This window comes from Erpetoichthys calabaricus, chromosome 4 (genome assembly GCF_900747795.2).
Source record: "Erpetoichthys calabaricus chromosome 4, fErpCal1.3, whole genome shotgun sequence".
NCBI classification, from domain to species: domain Eukaryota; kingdom Metazoa; phylum Chordata; class Cladistia; order Polypteriformes; family Polypteridae; genus Erpetoichthys; species Erpetoichthys calabaricus.
The window spans coordinates 271,318,357-271,336,562 of NC_041397.2; the positions used below are offsets into that span (position 1 = coordinate 271,318,357).

Sequence of the window (18,206 nt, forward strand, 5' to 3'; positions counted from 1 at the left end):
ATTCTCTTGTTCTTTACTGTTATTGTTCACCTGGGTGGTGGTTTTATGCTGATTAATTACTGTAAGCCTTTGTTATACATGTGTCCTTCTGAGGTGCATGCATTAACAGAGAATTTTTAACAGAGAGCTCTACATCTGGTCTAAATCTTAAGTGCAATAGCATTACATCAAAAGGTCTTTATCTGCTTTGACGTTAACCCAAATTATCTGCAACGTACAATATAAAGGTCCAACAAAAATTAAGCAGTATTTTGAAATTGCCCATAAATGGCTGAAAATATTAAAATGCATGGCATCATGAATAGTAGTTCCATCTTCTTGTCTCACACTTTAATGAAAAGTAACATCTTCTTGTTAGTTGCATATTCATGATTCATTTGTAGATTATTTTGACAATGTATATTTACTGCATTTTTTGTGAAGAAGGTAATCCTCCCTCATAGAAGTTCCCATGAACTTCTAAAAGCAACAGACAGAATGAAGACATGACAATCAGAGAAATAAAGCTGTCCAGTTCTGGCTCAAGCAGATCTTCAGATTTTCAGAGAGGTGACAGTAATCATTCAATCAGGACGAAAGGCTGTTAATTGATTCCCATTTGAAATTCAAATGTTTACATTAAATTATTATTATTAAATTATTAAATTATTTTATTCAAATACATTTGAATTTGGATAAAATACTACATGTGGTACAATTATGTTTATATATGAGGTACTATGAATATCACTAGAGTAGTTTCATACAGACTAAACATTGCTTTATTTTCAGTATCGAGAAAAGCTTCAAGTCAATTAACCTCTGAAAAGAAATACCTTGTGAGGTTCTCAGTCTCCTCTGGAGATTTTGTGTAGTGTGTCTCTTATGAGCAAGTCTGTTTGTAGAGCATCTAGGGACTGGTCGAAATTCCTTTGGGATATGCACTTAACTACTGTTTGAACATCTCAAAAGTTTTTACACAGTCACTTTGTTAGCCTCTTTGTTTTCATACGTTTGCTCATAATAACTATAGTACTTCTTGTGATATAGTTTGAAATCTTTTTTGTCTTTTGTTGTTAATTTTTATATTTTTGGTTCTCTCTCAAATGTACTTTACATATATTTATTTTTAAGCCTCCTTGGATAAAGGAATCTGCTAAATAATAATTTTGAACCAATCAATGATCATTACAATATAATCGTGGATTCATTTGTTCAGTTTGAGGAAAATACATTGACTCACATTTCAACAGTTTATATAAAAGTGAATGAGAATCTGTCTCATGCACAGTGTTACCATTGTAAGCTTTAAACACCCACAATCCTGAACTAGATTAAACAGTTTTGGTGATGGAAGGATGGGCTTGTGGTGAAATTATTCTAGCCTCTGGCATCCACCAAGGAGTGCTGTATCTAAAAGTATGCAAGACTACTTTCAAGTGATTTTTCCAGTTTTTGCATGTATAAATTTCCTACAGCTCCACTCCGCACAATAGGCAGGAATAGACACAAAGTTTAAAGCACATGCTTCTCCCCTTTCCTGGTTATCATTACCAGTCTGTACCTATGCAGAATTTGAAACCCTACACTAAATAGTACCAGTAAGTATGACAAGGGATGAAAATAAGAACATTTCTCCTGAGCCCTCAGGCTTGTGCGGCACTCAGGACTGTTGGTGCACAAATTCATTGTTTTTTTAATGGTGCCATTAGTAACAATACTATTGAATTGAATGGACAAATGCCTTTGATATCAAATGAAGCCACTGAAGAAGATATATTGTAGTGTGCCAGTTTTAAAAATGACCTGACACCTCTTGACTTGCTTAATGTCATACATGGAATGAAGCTTCACAGAATTTACCCTGATATGTGGGTTGTGTGGCATATTTTTTGCACCTTACATTGTGGACAGGACAAATCATTGTTTTAGTAAAAATGACTGATACTCAAAGGTGTACCACTAAAAAACTGAACAGTCTTGTCATCCTGGCCCTATAAATGGGAGCTGGAGCATCAAGTGAATTTTGCAATGGTTATTAATGACCTCACAACCGCAAAAGCTCAGAAGTGGATTCTGTAAAAATTGGTGAAGTAACATTGGATCAGTTACTTACTACATTTGTTTTAAGTGATATTAAAAGGATATTTTGTTGTGGATAACAAAACGCTGATAATCTTTTGCCTTTGACTAGAAATGAACAAAAAATATGTTTTTTCTTATTTTGGCTTGAAAAGTTAAATACTATAATGCTCTGTTTGTAATGATTATGATAAATGGACAATGCATTGTCAGGCTGAGTCTGGATTCACTAGGACAGTTCTGTCCCAGGACCCTAACATGCATAGCATTGTCTTTGTTAAGTACATCATAAACCACCTTTAAGGATACAGTAGACCCATGCACTGGCCGGCTTGTCTCACTCAAGTGCTTTGTGGACAAATGTACATTTTGGAAAGAAAATATCATCAGCCCGAGTGTCTACACAAAAGAGAGTTAATAAATAAAGAAATGTTGCAAAAGATCTATCAGCTAAATATTAGGTGGATCGAGGAGAATCTTATGTGCATAAAAGCAGCACTGTGTCTTCTAAGTCTTCTTTTCCATTAAAGACATTGCAATCTTTTTTTCCATTCACAACTAGCAGGAGAGAACACGGGATAAACTGGTCAAAAAAAAAACTGCTGTTGCTAAAGCCACCCTTCCCCAAAAAGGACCACAATTAATGTGATATTTCAATGCAGCACACTTCTACTACCTGGAGTCAGCATGCAAAATGAGATAAAGACAATGATGAAGCGTACCTCAAGTAAAAAGAAAGAGGTGAAAGTTTGCACAAAACATTTCATAAAATAGCAGAGTTTTACTTGTGTACATATCAAGAATACTCAGAGATTTTCAAGCTGATTTCACTGTAAAGGAAACTGTGGAGAGAACTTCTAGGCAGGTAGGTGTTTGGTAGCTGCAGATGGTAGTTGTTTTGGGTGCAGAAAACTACATCTGTCATATGATTGCATTGTAAAATAGGAAAATGATCTATATCAACACAACATAGCCTTTGAGGTAGTAGAGGAAATGAGGCAATAAGAGGTTTTAGATTCTTGTTATAGTCGGTGAATATTGGCCTACAGTTCAACTTAAAGTTCTATCAAAGATGTGATGAGAAAATCGCCAATAATGAAAACAAAATCTATTTTAAAGTCAATATGGTCACTTCAAAGGTAATGGATCGTGAGAAATATCTATCTACTAATCTGTCCACATGTCAGCAAACAAAACTAGGTCTTAATTTGATATATGGTACTCCTCCATGCCGTTTCAGAATATACAGTATAATGATTTCATGATAGCAGCTAAAATAACTTATCATGTGGCCATCTTATTTATTAACCACAAACAAAGTTAAAAGGCTTTGTGGTTTATTAAAACTCGTTGTAAAGCATATTGGCTGGTATCAGAATTGATCTGCACTATTTCAGATGGGCATGTGGTATTTTAAATGCAATTTACGGTATATTATGAGAGAAACAAATTACCTCAATGCATTATCATCCTGCAGAAAAGGCTAAATATCCCCCACCTCTTTTTAAGAAGGAAAAAGGTGTTTTCTAGCAATATGCAATTATTATTTTGCTCTTAAATTAAAACAGATTGGTCTCTGTTTAAAGATACTCCAGGAATATAAAAAAAATTAGCTTTACTTAGGGTCATTGTGCTTTAATTACTTTATTGGGCTTAAAGCACTATTGCTTATGAAAATGTTCAGTTTGTTTGGTAATGATTTACTCCATTTAGGTTATTTAGGTCTAAATATCAGTCAGTCAGTCAGTCATTTTCCAACCCGCTATATCCCAACACAGGGGTACGGGTGTCTGCTGGAGCCAATCCCAGCCAGCACAGGGTGCAAGGCAGGAACAAACCCCGGGCAAGTTACCAGCCCACACACACACACACACACACTAGGGACAATTTAGGATTGCCAATGCACCTAACCTGCATGTCTTTGGAATGTGGGAGGAAACTGGAGCACCCGGAGGAAAACCACACAGAAACGGGGAGAACATGCAAACTCCACGCAGGAAGGACCCGGGAAGCGAACCCAGGTCTCCTTACTGCGAGGCGGCAGCACTACCACTGTGCCACTGTGCTGCCCTCTAAATATCACTTAGTCTAAAATTCAATTAATACATGGCATGGTTGCACCTGTTGCGATTCTAATTGCTGGTGATAGACTCCCTACTTCTTCAAAGCACTTCCTCTAGGATACAGCATAGCACTAGAAGCATTCCCAGATCCAACTGCCTCACATTAGTGAGAGTCAGGAGGCAGCGGGCAACACTCAGTGGAGGTAGAGAATGGGGATGAATTGTTTGATTTGTGTATAAATGTTAGATTTATTGTGTTTGTACAACTGGTCTTGAAGAAGGGATTATAAAGATGTGCTTTATTATGTCCTTTGTTTTATTAGTACATGGTACCATACTGTAGTGACACTGTAATCAAACAAAAGAAAAAAGACAAAAACTTCTTTCTAATGGAATAATGTGTAAATATAACATAGTGCAGACATTGTGGCAAAGCAGCTCTTTATTGGGGGTGTGAACTAACGTGTGCACAGTGGAGTGTAATATAAAACCCTGGGCTTGTGGGAATATGGAAGGAGTTGACTTATAAGATGATAGATAATATGAAGAGGTTATTACAGATTGTACTAATTGTGGATCTCAAGATTAAAAGCATCACTGTATTTCAAATTAATTGACTTTTCTCATGTTGGAGCAGTGTTATTCACATTTCACTGATCCCTCATCCCAATCTCACTTGTTGTCTGGGTAAAGTTTACATACACTTCCATTTCTGCATCCATCACCAAAGCCATGTGATGTTAGGTGAGCCAGTATTGGTGCAGGATTAATTCTAAGGTAGGGTCCAGTCACCCATGACACAGAATTGGATTATGTGGGTAACAGCATATATTTATGTATCTAAGGATTGCGTGTTTGTGGCCCAACTATCAATGCTGAATAAAACTGACAGTTTGGCTGACTATGCTACCTAGTGATAATACTATAAGCACTAAAACTCAGTTACTTAAACAGTATTAATTTTATTTCTTTTTGAACCAGGTTCTTTTTTTTTGTCTTTTTCGAGAGTCAAGGCAGGAACTGTCAAAAATTGGGGCCAGTAAGCCCATTGGGGGCATTCCTTGTGTGATTTTGGGCTCTATGAGAAATACATTGTTGTTTTTCTTTTTTGTCATGTTTAACATAATGAAAATATTTATCTTAGTTTCACAATCCCAAACCAAAAAAAACCCACCTGTTTAAAGGCAGGCATGGGACTCACCACTCTGCTGTAGAGAGCACCTCTTTTAAGGAGTGAAGAAACCTAAGGAACCCTACACCACTATCTGTGGTTGGTGTCCTACTTTACAGGGCAATTAGTTTTATCTGGAAACTTCAAGCTTTGTCCTGCTCCTTGACCTTCCTCCTTGGCATAGCATCCAAGCTCCAAGCACCTCATGTCACTCCTACCCAAGGGTGCACTTCCTGCACTCCACTACACCAACCAGTGTCCTCTTCTCAATTACCATAAAGCACGTTTAATTTATAACTCCAATACAGTGCAGTTTTCAGATTAAAACAAAAGAGAAAGTCTAAATGGTAAAAAAAAACTACAGGCAAACATTACAAAAGGTCCTATGCAACCCAGTAGCACTTCCCTTTCTGTGTGTTCCCACTTTTCCAAGTGTTGTCTTCTGTTTCCCTTCCTTTTTTTGGTCCACCTGCTCGGCTGTTATTTATATGCTTAATCTAACTTTACCTGGAAGAAATTAAGAAGTATCAACCCCTTATTAATTAAAAATTAAGCCACCTATGAAAACAAAAAGAATTAACTATTCAAATCCATCATAATTAGCTAATTGTACAAAATAAAATGTGAACAACAATCTTAAAACAGAGCGAACAATTCAAATTATCATTAACAAACCTAACCCATTGAACTCAAGTATCAACAGAATGCCACATTCCCTAGTAAAGTATGTTTCCTTTATGTGTCCTTTAAAAGTGTGTTCACAAATACAGACTTAAATATGTCAGAGTGGAAAATCTTATTTTAGAATGTGGGCTCAAGGTGTAAAAGACACAGACGCTGCCTACGTGATGTATTATGTGATGGTGTGTAACATAATGACACCCTTCACCCACACTTTCCTTTGTGTGTCTAGAAAGGTAAACAACCAACAGGTGATGTTCTGTTTATTCTAATGCATACTACACACACTTTACACAATGTCTTTGTGGCTTCCTATTAGTGCTTGCAGTGTTTTATCTTCGGATACTTTGTATATTCTTTTGTTAGCGTACTTACAATACTAATGTCCATTCATCCCTCCGTTCAGGGCTGAGGGGTGCCACGAGCTATCCCAGAAGCACATTGTGAAAAACATAGAGAACAGACCTTGTAAATGCAGATCTATTAATAGAAATCTGGCTGGTTGAACTAGACATGCTGGCACTTGATTGCCAAATGTTTCCATTTAATTGTAGGGGGTTACCTTGAATTAGTTTCAAATCTAATACCACTGCTGTTAGATGAATATTTCACCTGTCCCTCACAATTATACTGTATTGCTTATAAAATGCGTTTTGAAATATTTTTTACCCTATATGAAACACATTCTGCACACAACCTGGTATGAGATTCAGACCAAAGAAACAGGAAGCAGAAGCTCCAACCGTGGTGCTGCTGTGGTACATTAAAATATTTTGAAATATGATTTGTCAAATTACTCATCATTTTGAAAAGCCTCAACCTGCAATGACAAAACACACAATGGCTGGTACGATTCTACCTGCTTCAAACTGTTTGACTTTTTTTTCAGATTATCAATAACTTTCCTCATTAAATGTTGTGATAAAGGGACAAATGAAGTTAAATAAGTTTGGGTTCAAAGACAGAGGAACCATATTTATTGAATCAATCGTTACATGGTGTGTGTGAGCGCACTGCCAGCTTGACCATAGTAGAGTCTTAAACAAGATGTTTTGCTCCCATTGAGGACTAGAGACAAGAGAGCTTCTTGCTGGTTCCTCCTTTATAATGTCTACACAGGTTGGACATGTCAGATTTAGGTCAAAGTTTGTGACAGTGACTTCTGGTCCATGAAGGAAACAGATGGGCACATAGTTGTTCCATTTTATCCCCACTCCCTTCCTGTTTCCCAGTTAATTCAGTCCTTGTAAACTAGACAGAATGATAACATCAGTGACAGAGTATAGACATATGAGCCACCGTGTTTTTAAGGAAACTGCTAAATATTACAGATAAGTAATCAGTCACTTCCAAAAATGCCAATCTGGAGGTCCAAACAGTACAGCCTGAGAACAAAGGTCAGACTTTATAACAGCAATGTCAAACCTGTTCTTTTGTATGGCTCTGAATGCTGTTGTGTTTTGGAAAGGGAGACATGAATAAAGATCGAAGCATTCCACGATGGAGGTCTCGGGAAGATCTGTTGTACCTTCTGGTTCGAGAAGATCTCTAAGGAAGACCTTTACAAGAATAATAAGAGCCAGAGTTTGGTGTTGGAAATGATGCGTTGATACTTCAGATGGCTTGGCCACATCCTCAGAATGGACCAGAATAGTATACCTAAAGTTGCTCTGAGATGGACACCACCTGGAAAGCGCATGGCCAGCCTAAAACAACCTGGAGGCAAACTGTGGCAAATGAGCTGAAAGAGATGAACCTAACATGGGGTGAAGCAGAACACATAGCTCAAAACAGGAACAGATGGAGGCCAATCGTTGACATCTTATGTGCCTTTCAGCACAAAGAGAATTAATCTAATTTGTGTGTGTGTGGTTAGCTGATTGGTAAATTGTGTGAATATCTCATCCTAACATTTCTTTACAGATGTTAAGTTTTTCACTTCAACTACATGACTTAGAAGCTTGCTTGGTAGATTCCCACACCTACCCTTCCATACTGAGTTCTTTACCACATAATTTCCAACAGCATCCTTGAGTAAGTAATGGATTATTCCAATGAAAGAATTCAGTTGGATTAACTTTATCGATGCCTTCATGAATTTTGTAAAGCTGTATTGGGTGTCAATGTAGCATTCTCTGAGTAAGACTGTGGTGCTTCAGTTTTCTTGACATGTTAGAAAAGAAGTATGACCACAGAATCATTCTTTCTATCTTCTTTCACATCTTCTACTGCTGGTCCTTTTTATACCATGGAAGGCAACATTTAACAAACATTTCTACATGCATAATACTTGTATTACTCTCTTTAATTAACTTGCTTTTACATTTTTTGCTTAACCAGTGTTAGATTTTCTTTTGGTAGTATTGATGTTTGGAAAGCATGTTGTCTCCACGGTGGTAACCAAACTCTGAATATTATTTTATTTTTTTCAGTCCATCCATTCATTTTCAGATAATGACTGCTACCTATCAGAAAAAAGGAGTCAAAAAATCTCCCAGAATAGTCGGGCTGTCAATGACAGATCTATCCTTGTTTTCTTAACTCAGTTTCTCCAGATAGAGTTGTTCAAAGGAGGAGATTATTTCTTCAACAATGAACCCAGAGGCTGGAGCTACACTTGGGTAGGGTGGCAGTCAATCACCATGCCACTTTTGGACATACACAGTCACTCACATTGGACTGATTTAGTGACATCACTCATCCTAAGATTATGCCATTGTAATGTGGAAGTAATTTATAACAGTAGGTCACAGAGTAAGACTACCAGAAAGGTCCTGTGGGCTCCTCAGCAGGAAACCAAAATATCTCCCACATGCTGTACACTATAATGAAAACTACTTTGTCAATGTGCTGCCTTCTGTTTAGCTGAACTATTTATGTATTAGTTTACAATTTTATGTGGCATGTGGCACTGTGGATGTAGTTAATGTCTCACACAGCCAAAGTCCTGGGTTCAAACTCTTGCAGCTTGACATTGTCGATGTGAAATTAGCAAGTTCTCCCAGAGTCTATGTGGGTTTCTTCTTCCACAGACTCAAAGGTGTGTGTTTTAGGCTGACTGGATACTCTGTGTTGGTCCTTTGTGGGAGTTTGAATGTAAATACCCTGCAATGAACTGGCGCCTCTTCAAGATGTTTTCTGCTTTACCCAAATTCTCCTGGGATAGGCTTTTGCCAAGTTACTCTGAAATTGATTACAAGGTTATGAGAATGTATTTATTTGGTAATTTCTGTGTATGAAATCTACTTTTTAAAAACAAATTGTAATACTTTATCAAGCTAACCACCTTTTCATCTATTGTAGGAATGCATTTTGTTCATCACTTTGTCTTTGTGACTGAAACTTAGCAGCATCAGGTGCAAGGCATAAACTAACCCTGGAAGCAAATCCACAGCTGTTCATTTTAAATGAACTTAACACGTACAAATTTGAATGTGAAAAGAAAACCAGAATACCTGAAACAAATCTGGATAACATAAATCTCCACTCAAACAAAGATGCAATTGAACCCAGGTCCCGTAAAATTGTGGCAGTAGTACTAACCACTACAATTGAAATGGTGCATAGATGGATCTGGACTTTAAATTCATTGTGTTTATGCTTTATTCTAGAATCCTCGACTCCAGTATTCGCCTTAGAAAAAACTATTTATTATTTTAATGTTGACATATTGAAATTACACAACAGACTTTCCCACTGCAAAAACTTTTTTCAGGAACCAGTACTAGGATGTTGTACCGTGTTAGCCATTATGAATGTAGAGAAAAGCCAAGCAAAATGACACTGATGTAATCATTACATCTTGCCTGAAGAAAGGGCCTGAGTTGCCTCAAAAGCTTGCATATTGTAATGTTTTTAGTTAGCCAATAAAAGGTGCCATTTTGCTTGACTTTTCTCTACATTCAGGAACCAGGTAATTTTTCCTATATCAGGAACTCAGGCCATTAGTACCTGGTAGGTAGTTCCTTTTTGTAGCTCCTATTCCAGGGCATGTATTTTTCCTTCAAACCACAACTATTGTGGGTGGAGCTCAAACAATGAATTGAGCCGATTGGTTAACCACAAGCACTAGCACCTTCTTGCAAATCTCTTAGTATTTTGTACTTTGGAAGGTTATCAGTGAAGATAGTGTACCATGCTTCTCACTGCAACACCCTTCATACCCACCACTCTGGTGTGCCACACCACCAAATAATCTCCCCCATGAAGTTACGATTGCTTTGAAGCAATTAGGTGGAGAGGTGCCACAATGCACCACACTTTGCACCGGATCTAAGCAATAAGCAACAGGATCCCCTGTGAATTTCAGAACGTTTCACCCCAACACTCTTCTTTGCATGTCACCTATTTTGCATAAAGGTTACAGTTCCTGTTGTGCAGTGGGATGGCAACCTACTAAACTGGCCAGGAACCACAAGTGGCCCAAGGCCTAAGTCACAGAGGAACTGTGACTGAGGTTACTGAAAATGCCTATAAAGGATACCACATTATTTTTTTAAATGAAAATATATTTGGGTAATTAATTTTTTGAGTAGTTAATAGGCAGATTGTTTAGACTGCTTTTAGCAATTTTTAAATCGGTTTTTATGTTTTCATTTTCAGGAGAAGAATCACCCTGCATGTTGTCTATTCGAGTGCCCCGTAACACCTCATGGAGATTCACCACATTATCTGGCAGAATAAACTGTTCAGTAAACTTCTGTGAGCAACCCAGCGTGAGATGGTGTAAAGTAGCTCAAGATAACATCTGCAATGAAATAAATGAAACAGACTCTCTTAAAACAGAGTGGAGACTGTTAACTGGCACATCAGGGATCTTTTTTCTTACTTTTTTAAATGTTACAGTAAAGGACACCGGGAGTTACCGCTGCAAAGCAACTGCAAATAATTCAGTACAAAGTGTTATCAGCCATTCAATTGCTGTCAGTGTCACCGGTGAGTTTCTGCTAATTTCATTTTAGTGCAAATGGGAGCAAACATTTTCTTATAGAATGTTTGAAAAGTTCTGTTTTGCTTTAAATAACACTTGCAATTTTTGCATTTATCATTTCTGCATTTAAAAATATGAATATGACTGTAAGGTACAATCAAATTTTAAAAATCAGATTTTGCATGGTTATTGTTTACATTTTTAGACTGGTAAAAACAAAATTATATTCCATCACCTTAATTACCTTAAGTATAACATGAAATTTATGCGCATTTCAATTAATGTGTACTGTACAAATCACTAATACTGTCAGGATAGGCTCCAGTCTTGTGTGAATTCCATCAAGCATGTTTGAGAATGTTATGCTTTTTCTGCACTTATTGTATCAGTATGAATGTGATTGTAAGATGTAGTTATATTTTGTGTCAGTTCCTAAATTTTCATGCAGCTGTCCATTTTCTGAAGCCATCTCTTCCATTATAGGGTCATAGGAAGATGAAGTCTGTCCTGCCAGCATCAGGGACAAAACAGGGAACAAACTTGGTCATGACTCCAGTCCACTGCAGGGCAAACTCATGCATACTCTATATACTGTATGAATGTCCACACTCACTCTTAATTGGCCTTTTTGAAATGACAACTGGAGCAACATGAATGTACAGAAAACCCACACAGGAGGCGACAGCATACAAACTCTGTCCAGAAAGTGACGGAGCTGAGAATCTAACAATGGTTCTTGGAGTCCCAAATTTAAAAGCAAAAAGTAACCTGTAGGGTAATTCATTCTGAAACACTGTGTGACACAGAGCAATTCAAATAACTTACCTTGATATGAACTATGAAAAACAAAGTTTTATGACTTTGTAATATAGCTTTGAAATTGTAAAGGGTCTTCAGATGGAATTCACAATAGAAAGAAACTGCACAATAAAAAGGATCCTAAAGCTGATTAGTGATGAAGCACTGCCTGCTATTTTCTATTTCACTTGTTTTTTACAAAGAAGTTTGAATCTATATATACTGAACAATCACCTCATATGTGGAATTGCAGCCTGATTTTGCTTTGATGTGAATCAGGCAGATGTGAACCAAAAATATTTACATCCTTGCAACATTTATAATGACACTAAAAAGTCAGAGACAAATCCATGCATTACACTCTACTACTGCTAGCTGTTGTTAATGGTGCAATGATTTAAATCAAATTAACAAGACAGGAATCAGCCCTGGACAGGGCTCAAGTTCATCTCAGTTACATTGGGCCAGTTTGGAATCATAAACTAAGCTAACTCACACCTCTCCACAGAGATGGGAGGAAAAAAAGATTTACATGGAGAAAAACCCACATGAACGCAGGGAGAACACGAGAAGTCCACTCACACAACAATAGGATATAATTCAGATGTACTAACTTGGCACTGTGCAGACCAACAGTGCAAGTGAGCAGTTAACCTAAGGCAGCTTACCCTGTAAACTGATGATGAATTCAAGAAATGTGATGAAATTGTTAAGACACAAATGACTGTATGAAATAGATGACATGAAATAAACATGGATTCATTTCTCCAGCTCATCACTTTTCAGTAGCATTTCTATAGACACCACAGATGGGCAATCACACAAAGGCCCATTCATAGTTTATATTTAGCAGGACTTTATTGTTCACTAGTGTCAGACAACAAATTTTGCCAAAGCAGTTTTTTGTAAATGTAATGTCTTTTTGTATGGACTAGTACGTGACCTTTGCGTAATATATAACCAAGGACATTTAAAATTAGATTTGCACCATCATATATCAGTATACTGAAAACTAGTTTAGTTTCTCCTCCCCCCTTGACTTCAATGAATTTTTTGGAGTTTGACGAAGTCCCTAAATATTTTTCTGATTTCACTTATCATTATTGTTCATGTGTTTCCCTATTTGACATTAGAATGAAAAGGGTAGTGGTGTTATCATTCCCACAACTCCATAAAGCTTAATTGTGACTACTGATTATATCTCTTGTGGCAGGCGGCTGGCATCTATGCCCCTGCACACTATATTCAGGGGGAGCAGCCCTGGAAAGTGCAATACCTCCCCCTGGACACTAGATGGCCACCCCCCTGGGCTGGAGTAGTGCCTGGGTTTCCCACAGGGCTCCCTGGGAATTGGAGTTGGGGGCAGCCCTGTTGGGTCCCGCAGGTACCGCCAAGGGGTGCTGTGTTTGGGACTCCTGAGCCCATGTGGGCAACAGATTTGTCACACCTGGAAGTGCCGCTGGAACTCAGTGATCAAACACCTGGAACACTTCCAGGTAACCTATAAAAGGAGCCAGCGACCACCACTCAGTGGCCAGAGTCGGGTGGACGAGGACAAGGTTGCTAAGGAGGAGGAGTGGTGGTGCCAAGGAGAAGAAAGTGTTTGTGCTTGTGCTGTACTGGTGGTGACTAGTGCTTGGGACTGTGTTGTGGCTGGGAGGAGTACGGGGAAGACGTGCCCTCCAGTTGAAGATAAATAAAAGTTCTGGTATTTCACACGTGCCTCCCATGTCAAGTCTGTGCCGGGTCGGGCGCAATATAGAGCCTTTCTGACACTCTCTATATATAAAATCCAACTTCTGTCTGTCTGTCTGTCTGTCTGCTTTTCACGATAGAACTACTTAATAGATTCAGATCGGGTTATTTTCTAGAATTCGCTTGAACATTCTAGTTGATTTTGCGACTTCTCTCATCGCGCCAAGAATCATAGTTCGCTTGCAGGAGTGATTTATTCACGGTAATCCGAGACAGAGGCTGCGGGCCAAGGGGTGGGGAAAGTGTGACATCATGAGTAGGGAGCTGGGTGGGGCCCTTCTCACTGTCGTGTTTCAGTACTATGAAGCCACAGGGGACAGCTAGTGTATATGTATATTGTGGCACACGGCTGGGGGTGGTACCCAGCCGGGACACCCAAGAGGACCGGAGGAGGGCTCATGCCTCCTCCAGACCACGATGGGGCGATCGCCCTGGTTGCTGTAGGGGCCACGGGTACAGAGCTTTGAAGCTCAACCCTGTAGGGGCCAGTGGTCACCTCCAGGGGGCGCCCCAATGCCTAGAGAGCACTGGACCTCAGCACTTCCACCACACCAGGAAGTGCTGGGGGGAAGAGGAGCAGGGACAACCGGAGTGCTTCCGGGAATACAGTCGGCACTTCCGCCACACTGGGCCGTGTCGGTGGAAGATTGCCGGAGCACACCTGGAGCATATCCGGGGGACAATAAAAGGGGCCGCCTCTCTTCATTCAGGGCTAGAGTCGGGTGGAAGAGGACAAGGTCTGGGAGAGGAAAGAGGCGGCCTGAAGAGACGAAAGGCAGTGTGTGTTGGCCTGGACTTGTGGGGTGATTAGTGCTGCGGCACTGGGTTGTGCACTTTTATAATTGTAAATAAACGTGTGTTGGACTGTAAACGATGTCCGTCTGTCTGTGTCCAGGCTGTTTCCCACAATATATATATATATATATATATATAGATATATTGACATATCTCATCTTATAGTGGTCATTTTGTAATTGGATTTACTTTGATTTCATAAGGTGGAGCTAATTTAATTTTTTACACTAGGGCCCGTCAAATTCCAGTTATGCCACTGCCATTATTGCATTCATTTTATTTATTTTGTATATACCTTTACAAAAATTAAATACATCTAAAAACATTTTAAACATTATATTAAATATAATTAAATTATATGTTTAATATATTAAATTATATTACTATGTATATATACAGTATTCTAAAGTATGGTATAAAATACTACAAGAATATATATATATATATAATGTCTAAATGTATAGTAAAATATGTAAATTATTACGACATATTTCCAAAAAATATAAAATATTTAAATATACAAGGAATAGTTTATTATATTTTTTAAGATACTGGTCATTTTTGTATATTACAGTATATTTAAAAAAAATAGTAACCTGGCTTTGAAAATACCATCCAATAGATATCTCATTGGTGTTTCCTATGTTGAGATCTATCCTTAACCAACTCTCACTGTGATACAGCACAAATTATAAACTTAGTATAAGTAATAAGGTTGTAAGTTGCTGGCAGAGCTACTGACTTGAACTGTTTTTAGTGAGTTACAGGGAGTACAAATTGGAATCACTGGGAGGACGGTGTTTAGATGTTTCCAGGTAAAAAGATTAGACAGAAATAATTTTCCATGGGTCAGGGCACTCAGGATATTTCATGTGTTATTCACAATATATTTGGAAATGTGTTTGTTACAATATATTAAGGAAAATATGTTTCTTTATATTTCAGATATAATCTTAAAAATCTTACCACATAAACGTAACCACATAAACATTACATTATATTGAACAATATCTTCATATATTTTTGTTATATAGCAACATGTTTTATTTTCATATGGGTAAAGAGCAACTTATAGCTAGTCTGCAAAAGATTTTTTAGTTCAGGCTACTTTAATTGTGCTGAAATGTATTGATGCAGATATTGAAAGGTTTGAAAGAATTGACTAAGGGTAGATTTCTTTTTCCCTTTTTTGCAATAAAAGACTTTTAGACTGTAAGTATAATGAAAGGACAGTTTGAAGGGTAGCCACGTCATATATGGGGCCTTTAAAACGTATTGAGTTGTTTAGATTTAAGGTAACCACAGCTAAATACTACATATGTACTGCACTTGGTGATGGTTCTTGCTATGTTTCTTCATTTATAAGTATGCCTGTTTTTAGCCTTCATAACTCTAACCCCTTTAATAGCTATAACTTTTTTTTTTTTACTTTTTTTCAGATATTACTTCTTCACCTCCAGTGTCATCTAATTCCACTTCAAGTAATATATTATCGTTATTATCACTGTTACTTCTGTCTTGAAATGCTTAATAATAAAACTTGTTTTTCAACTTTCTCATATTTATTCTCTAGATTAGCATTTTTAATTCACCCAAAATAATCAAGGGTAAAAGCAAAGGAAGACCAGACATAGCATTTAATCTAAAGTTAGAATTATGTAATTGTATATAATTAGGTTTTAATCAGGGCAGATTCACAGACATGAGGTAAGAGGGCTGTGCCTTTTGGAGCAGCGGTTTCTGTCCACTAAATGAATTGTATAATGAGCTTCTGCATCCAGTTTTCAAATATCTCCTCAGTTGTAACTCAGGTTCTGAGGAAGGTCCAGGAAAAGGTGTTCCATCCATCCATCCATCCATTTTCCAACCCGCTGAATCCAAACACAGGGTCACGAGGGTCTGCTGGAGCCAATCCCAGCCAACACAGGGCACAAGGCAGGAACCAATCCTGGGCAGGGTGCCAACCCACCACAGGAAAAGGTGTTATAATTTGAAAAATAAAATGAATTAGCTCATGTGGTACATGTAAATTTAAATTCTACAGCATGCATTACACACAAAACAAATACTGTACAGAACATAAATTAGAACCTTATAGAGCCCTGCCTCAAATAAACTGAACACTTTGGCAAAAATGAACTCTTTACATAATGCACTCAATGGCTCCTTCAATAAAAGTGTTAAATGATTTTTTAAAATGTTCCATTGGGCATGCACTGATACAAAAGCAACACACAAGAGAAGGAATGTTTCATTTGTCACAAACAGGATGCAATGCTTAACAATTCTTAGAAAGAAATCAGTGAAAATATATTTCGGAAGTATAGGATTTTCACTGTATTCTGTACATTTGATAAAATTGATCCTATATGTTGTAACTGCCTTCTCAGAAAGGCAGAAGTATTTCTTTTTTGATTCAGGATCTGGAGACAAAACGTGAGTCAGAACCTAAGTGAAGTAAGCAAAAAGACAGTCCTATCTTTTCTCAAAATCATATACAGAAAATAAACAGAAACATTTTCTAACTAAAAATAAACATCAGAATTGATTTGTTTGGGTTAAATAACCCCTGGAATGATGCATACTTTAAACACTTAAAGAAAGTCCATGGAAAAAATAAACAAAAATTCCAATTGCAACACTATAAACCTATGAAATAGAGAGACGTACATGCAAACGGAGAACTATTAGAAGATGTCTGGCACCTTCTGCCATTATTTGTGGGGAATTTAGAGTATTAATGCCAGCCATTAATGCCAATTTTTTTTTTAATTTGAAATATATGGTTTTCAAAAAAAATTGTAAAACAGTGAAACTTGCATATCTTTTTCAAAAGAGTAGTGTGAATTTCCCATTGGGATTAATAAAGTATCTATCTATCTATCTATCTATCTATCTAGTGATGGGTAAAACAACAAAGTTTAATTTCAAGTACAGTTTTGTGAAGCTAATTTCATTTGCATCATTGTAAAGGAGCGTAATGTATGTTTTAAAAAATGAGATACGTTGCATATTTTCTGAACAAAGACACACAAAAAGCCATATGCTGCACATTTACCGTGTTTTTTTTCTGTGGAAAAATGTACCACATTAAATTCTTTTGTATATCTTGATTTCTACAGATGAAGCTGAGAATGTGCATTTTCCATGCATTGTGGGAAAATATACCAAGTAGTGTTTTTGTCTCTGATGCATGTTTAAGATAGTAATCCCCAAGAATTGTCAGCAGCATTGATCATACAACCATAATAACCAAAGCACATGTCTCACAGATCAACAAAGAGTCTACACATGACAAGAAACAAGTCGCGTCTTGTTTTTTTTCCAATTAACAACTTCATTCCAAAATTAAATAACATGCAGACACATGCACAATTATATCCTTTTTCATGCCTATTTCAGAATATAATTAAAATGCTTTATTTTAGGTGGCAATCTGTTTAGGACTGAATATATTAAGCAAGGTACATGCTTGAGCAGATTGTTGCTCTTTATACAGTCTTGACAATCTTAATGGAGATGTTATGTTTGCTGTGAAAAATGGACAAACGTTGTGAATAATGAAGAAGATCAGGAGAAGAAATGGCAAAAGCCCAGAGTCTATATCAAGAGACAGTTATCATTTGTTAAACCAAAACACTAAACCAGAAATCAAAGTCAAGGACAGGAGAAAGAGTCAGAAACACTAGAGAAGAACTCTTACAGTAATATCCAGAGATTATTGAAGACTCAAGTGAAACATTCTCTCCAGTGTCAACCTGTAAATATATTTTAATAACAAATCTCATGATCTCCTCGACCACATCCCTGGTAACTGGGAGCCGCATCTTGGTGGTGCATGTGAAAACAAAGATGGCATCAGAAAAAGATGCAATAAATTACTTACTTTTGAAAAATGACTTCTAATAGAAAATTAATATCAAAATCAGGTTCTTTGAAACCATGACCAGAT

At 37.4% G+C, this 18,206-nt stretch overlaps 1 protein-coding gene across 1 annotated transcript in view; it reads left to right on the forward strand.

The window, feature by feature from the left end:
- The window catches only part of LOC114651457 (uncharacterized), a 34,716-nt gene extending 18,940 nt beyond the window's left edge, over positions 1-15,776 (forward strand). The window contains exons 2-3 of the mRNA XM_028801327.2: positions 10,579-10,911; positions 15,694-15,776. Coding sequence (XP_028657160.2) covers positions 10,579-10,911; positions 15,694-15,776 — 416 coding nt within the window. The remainder of the gene's footprint in view (positions 1-10,578; positions 10,912-15,693) is intronic.
- Positions 15,777-18,206: the final 2,430 nt, after the last annotated feature.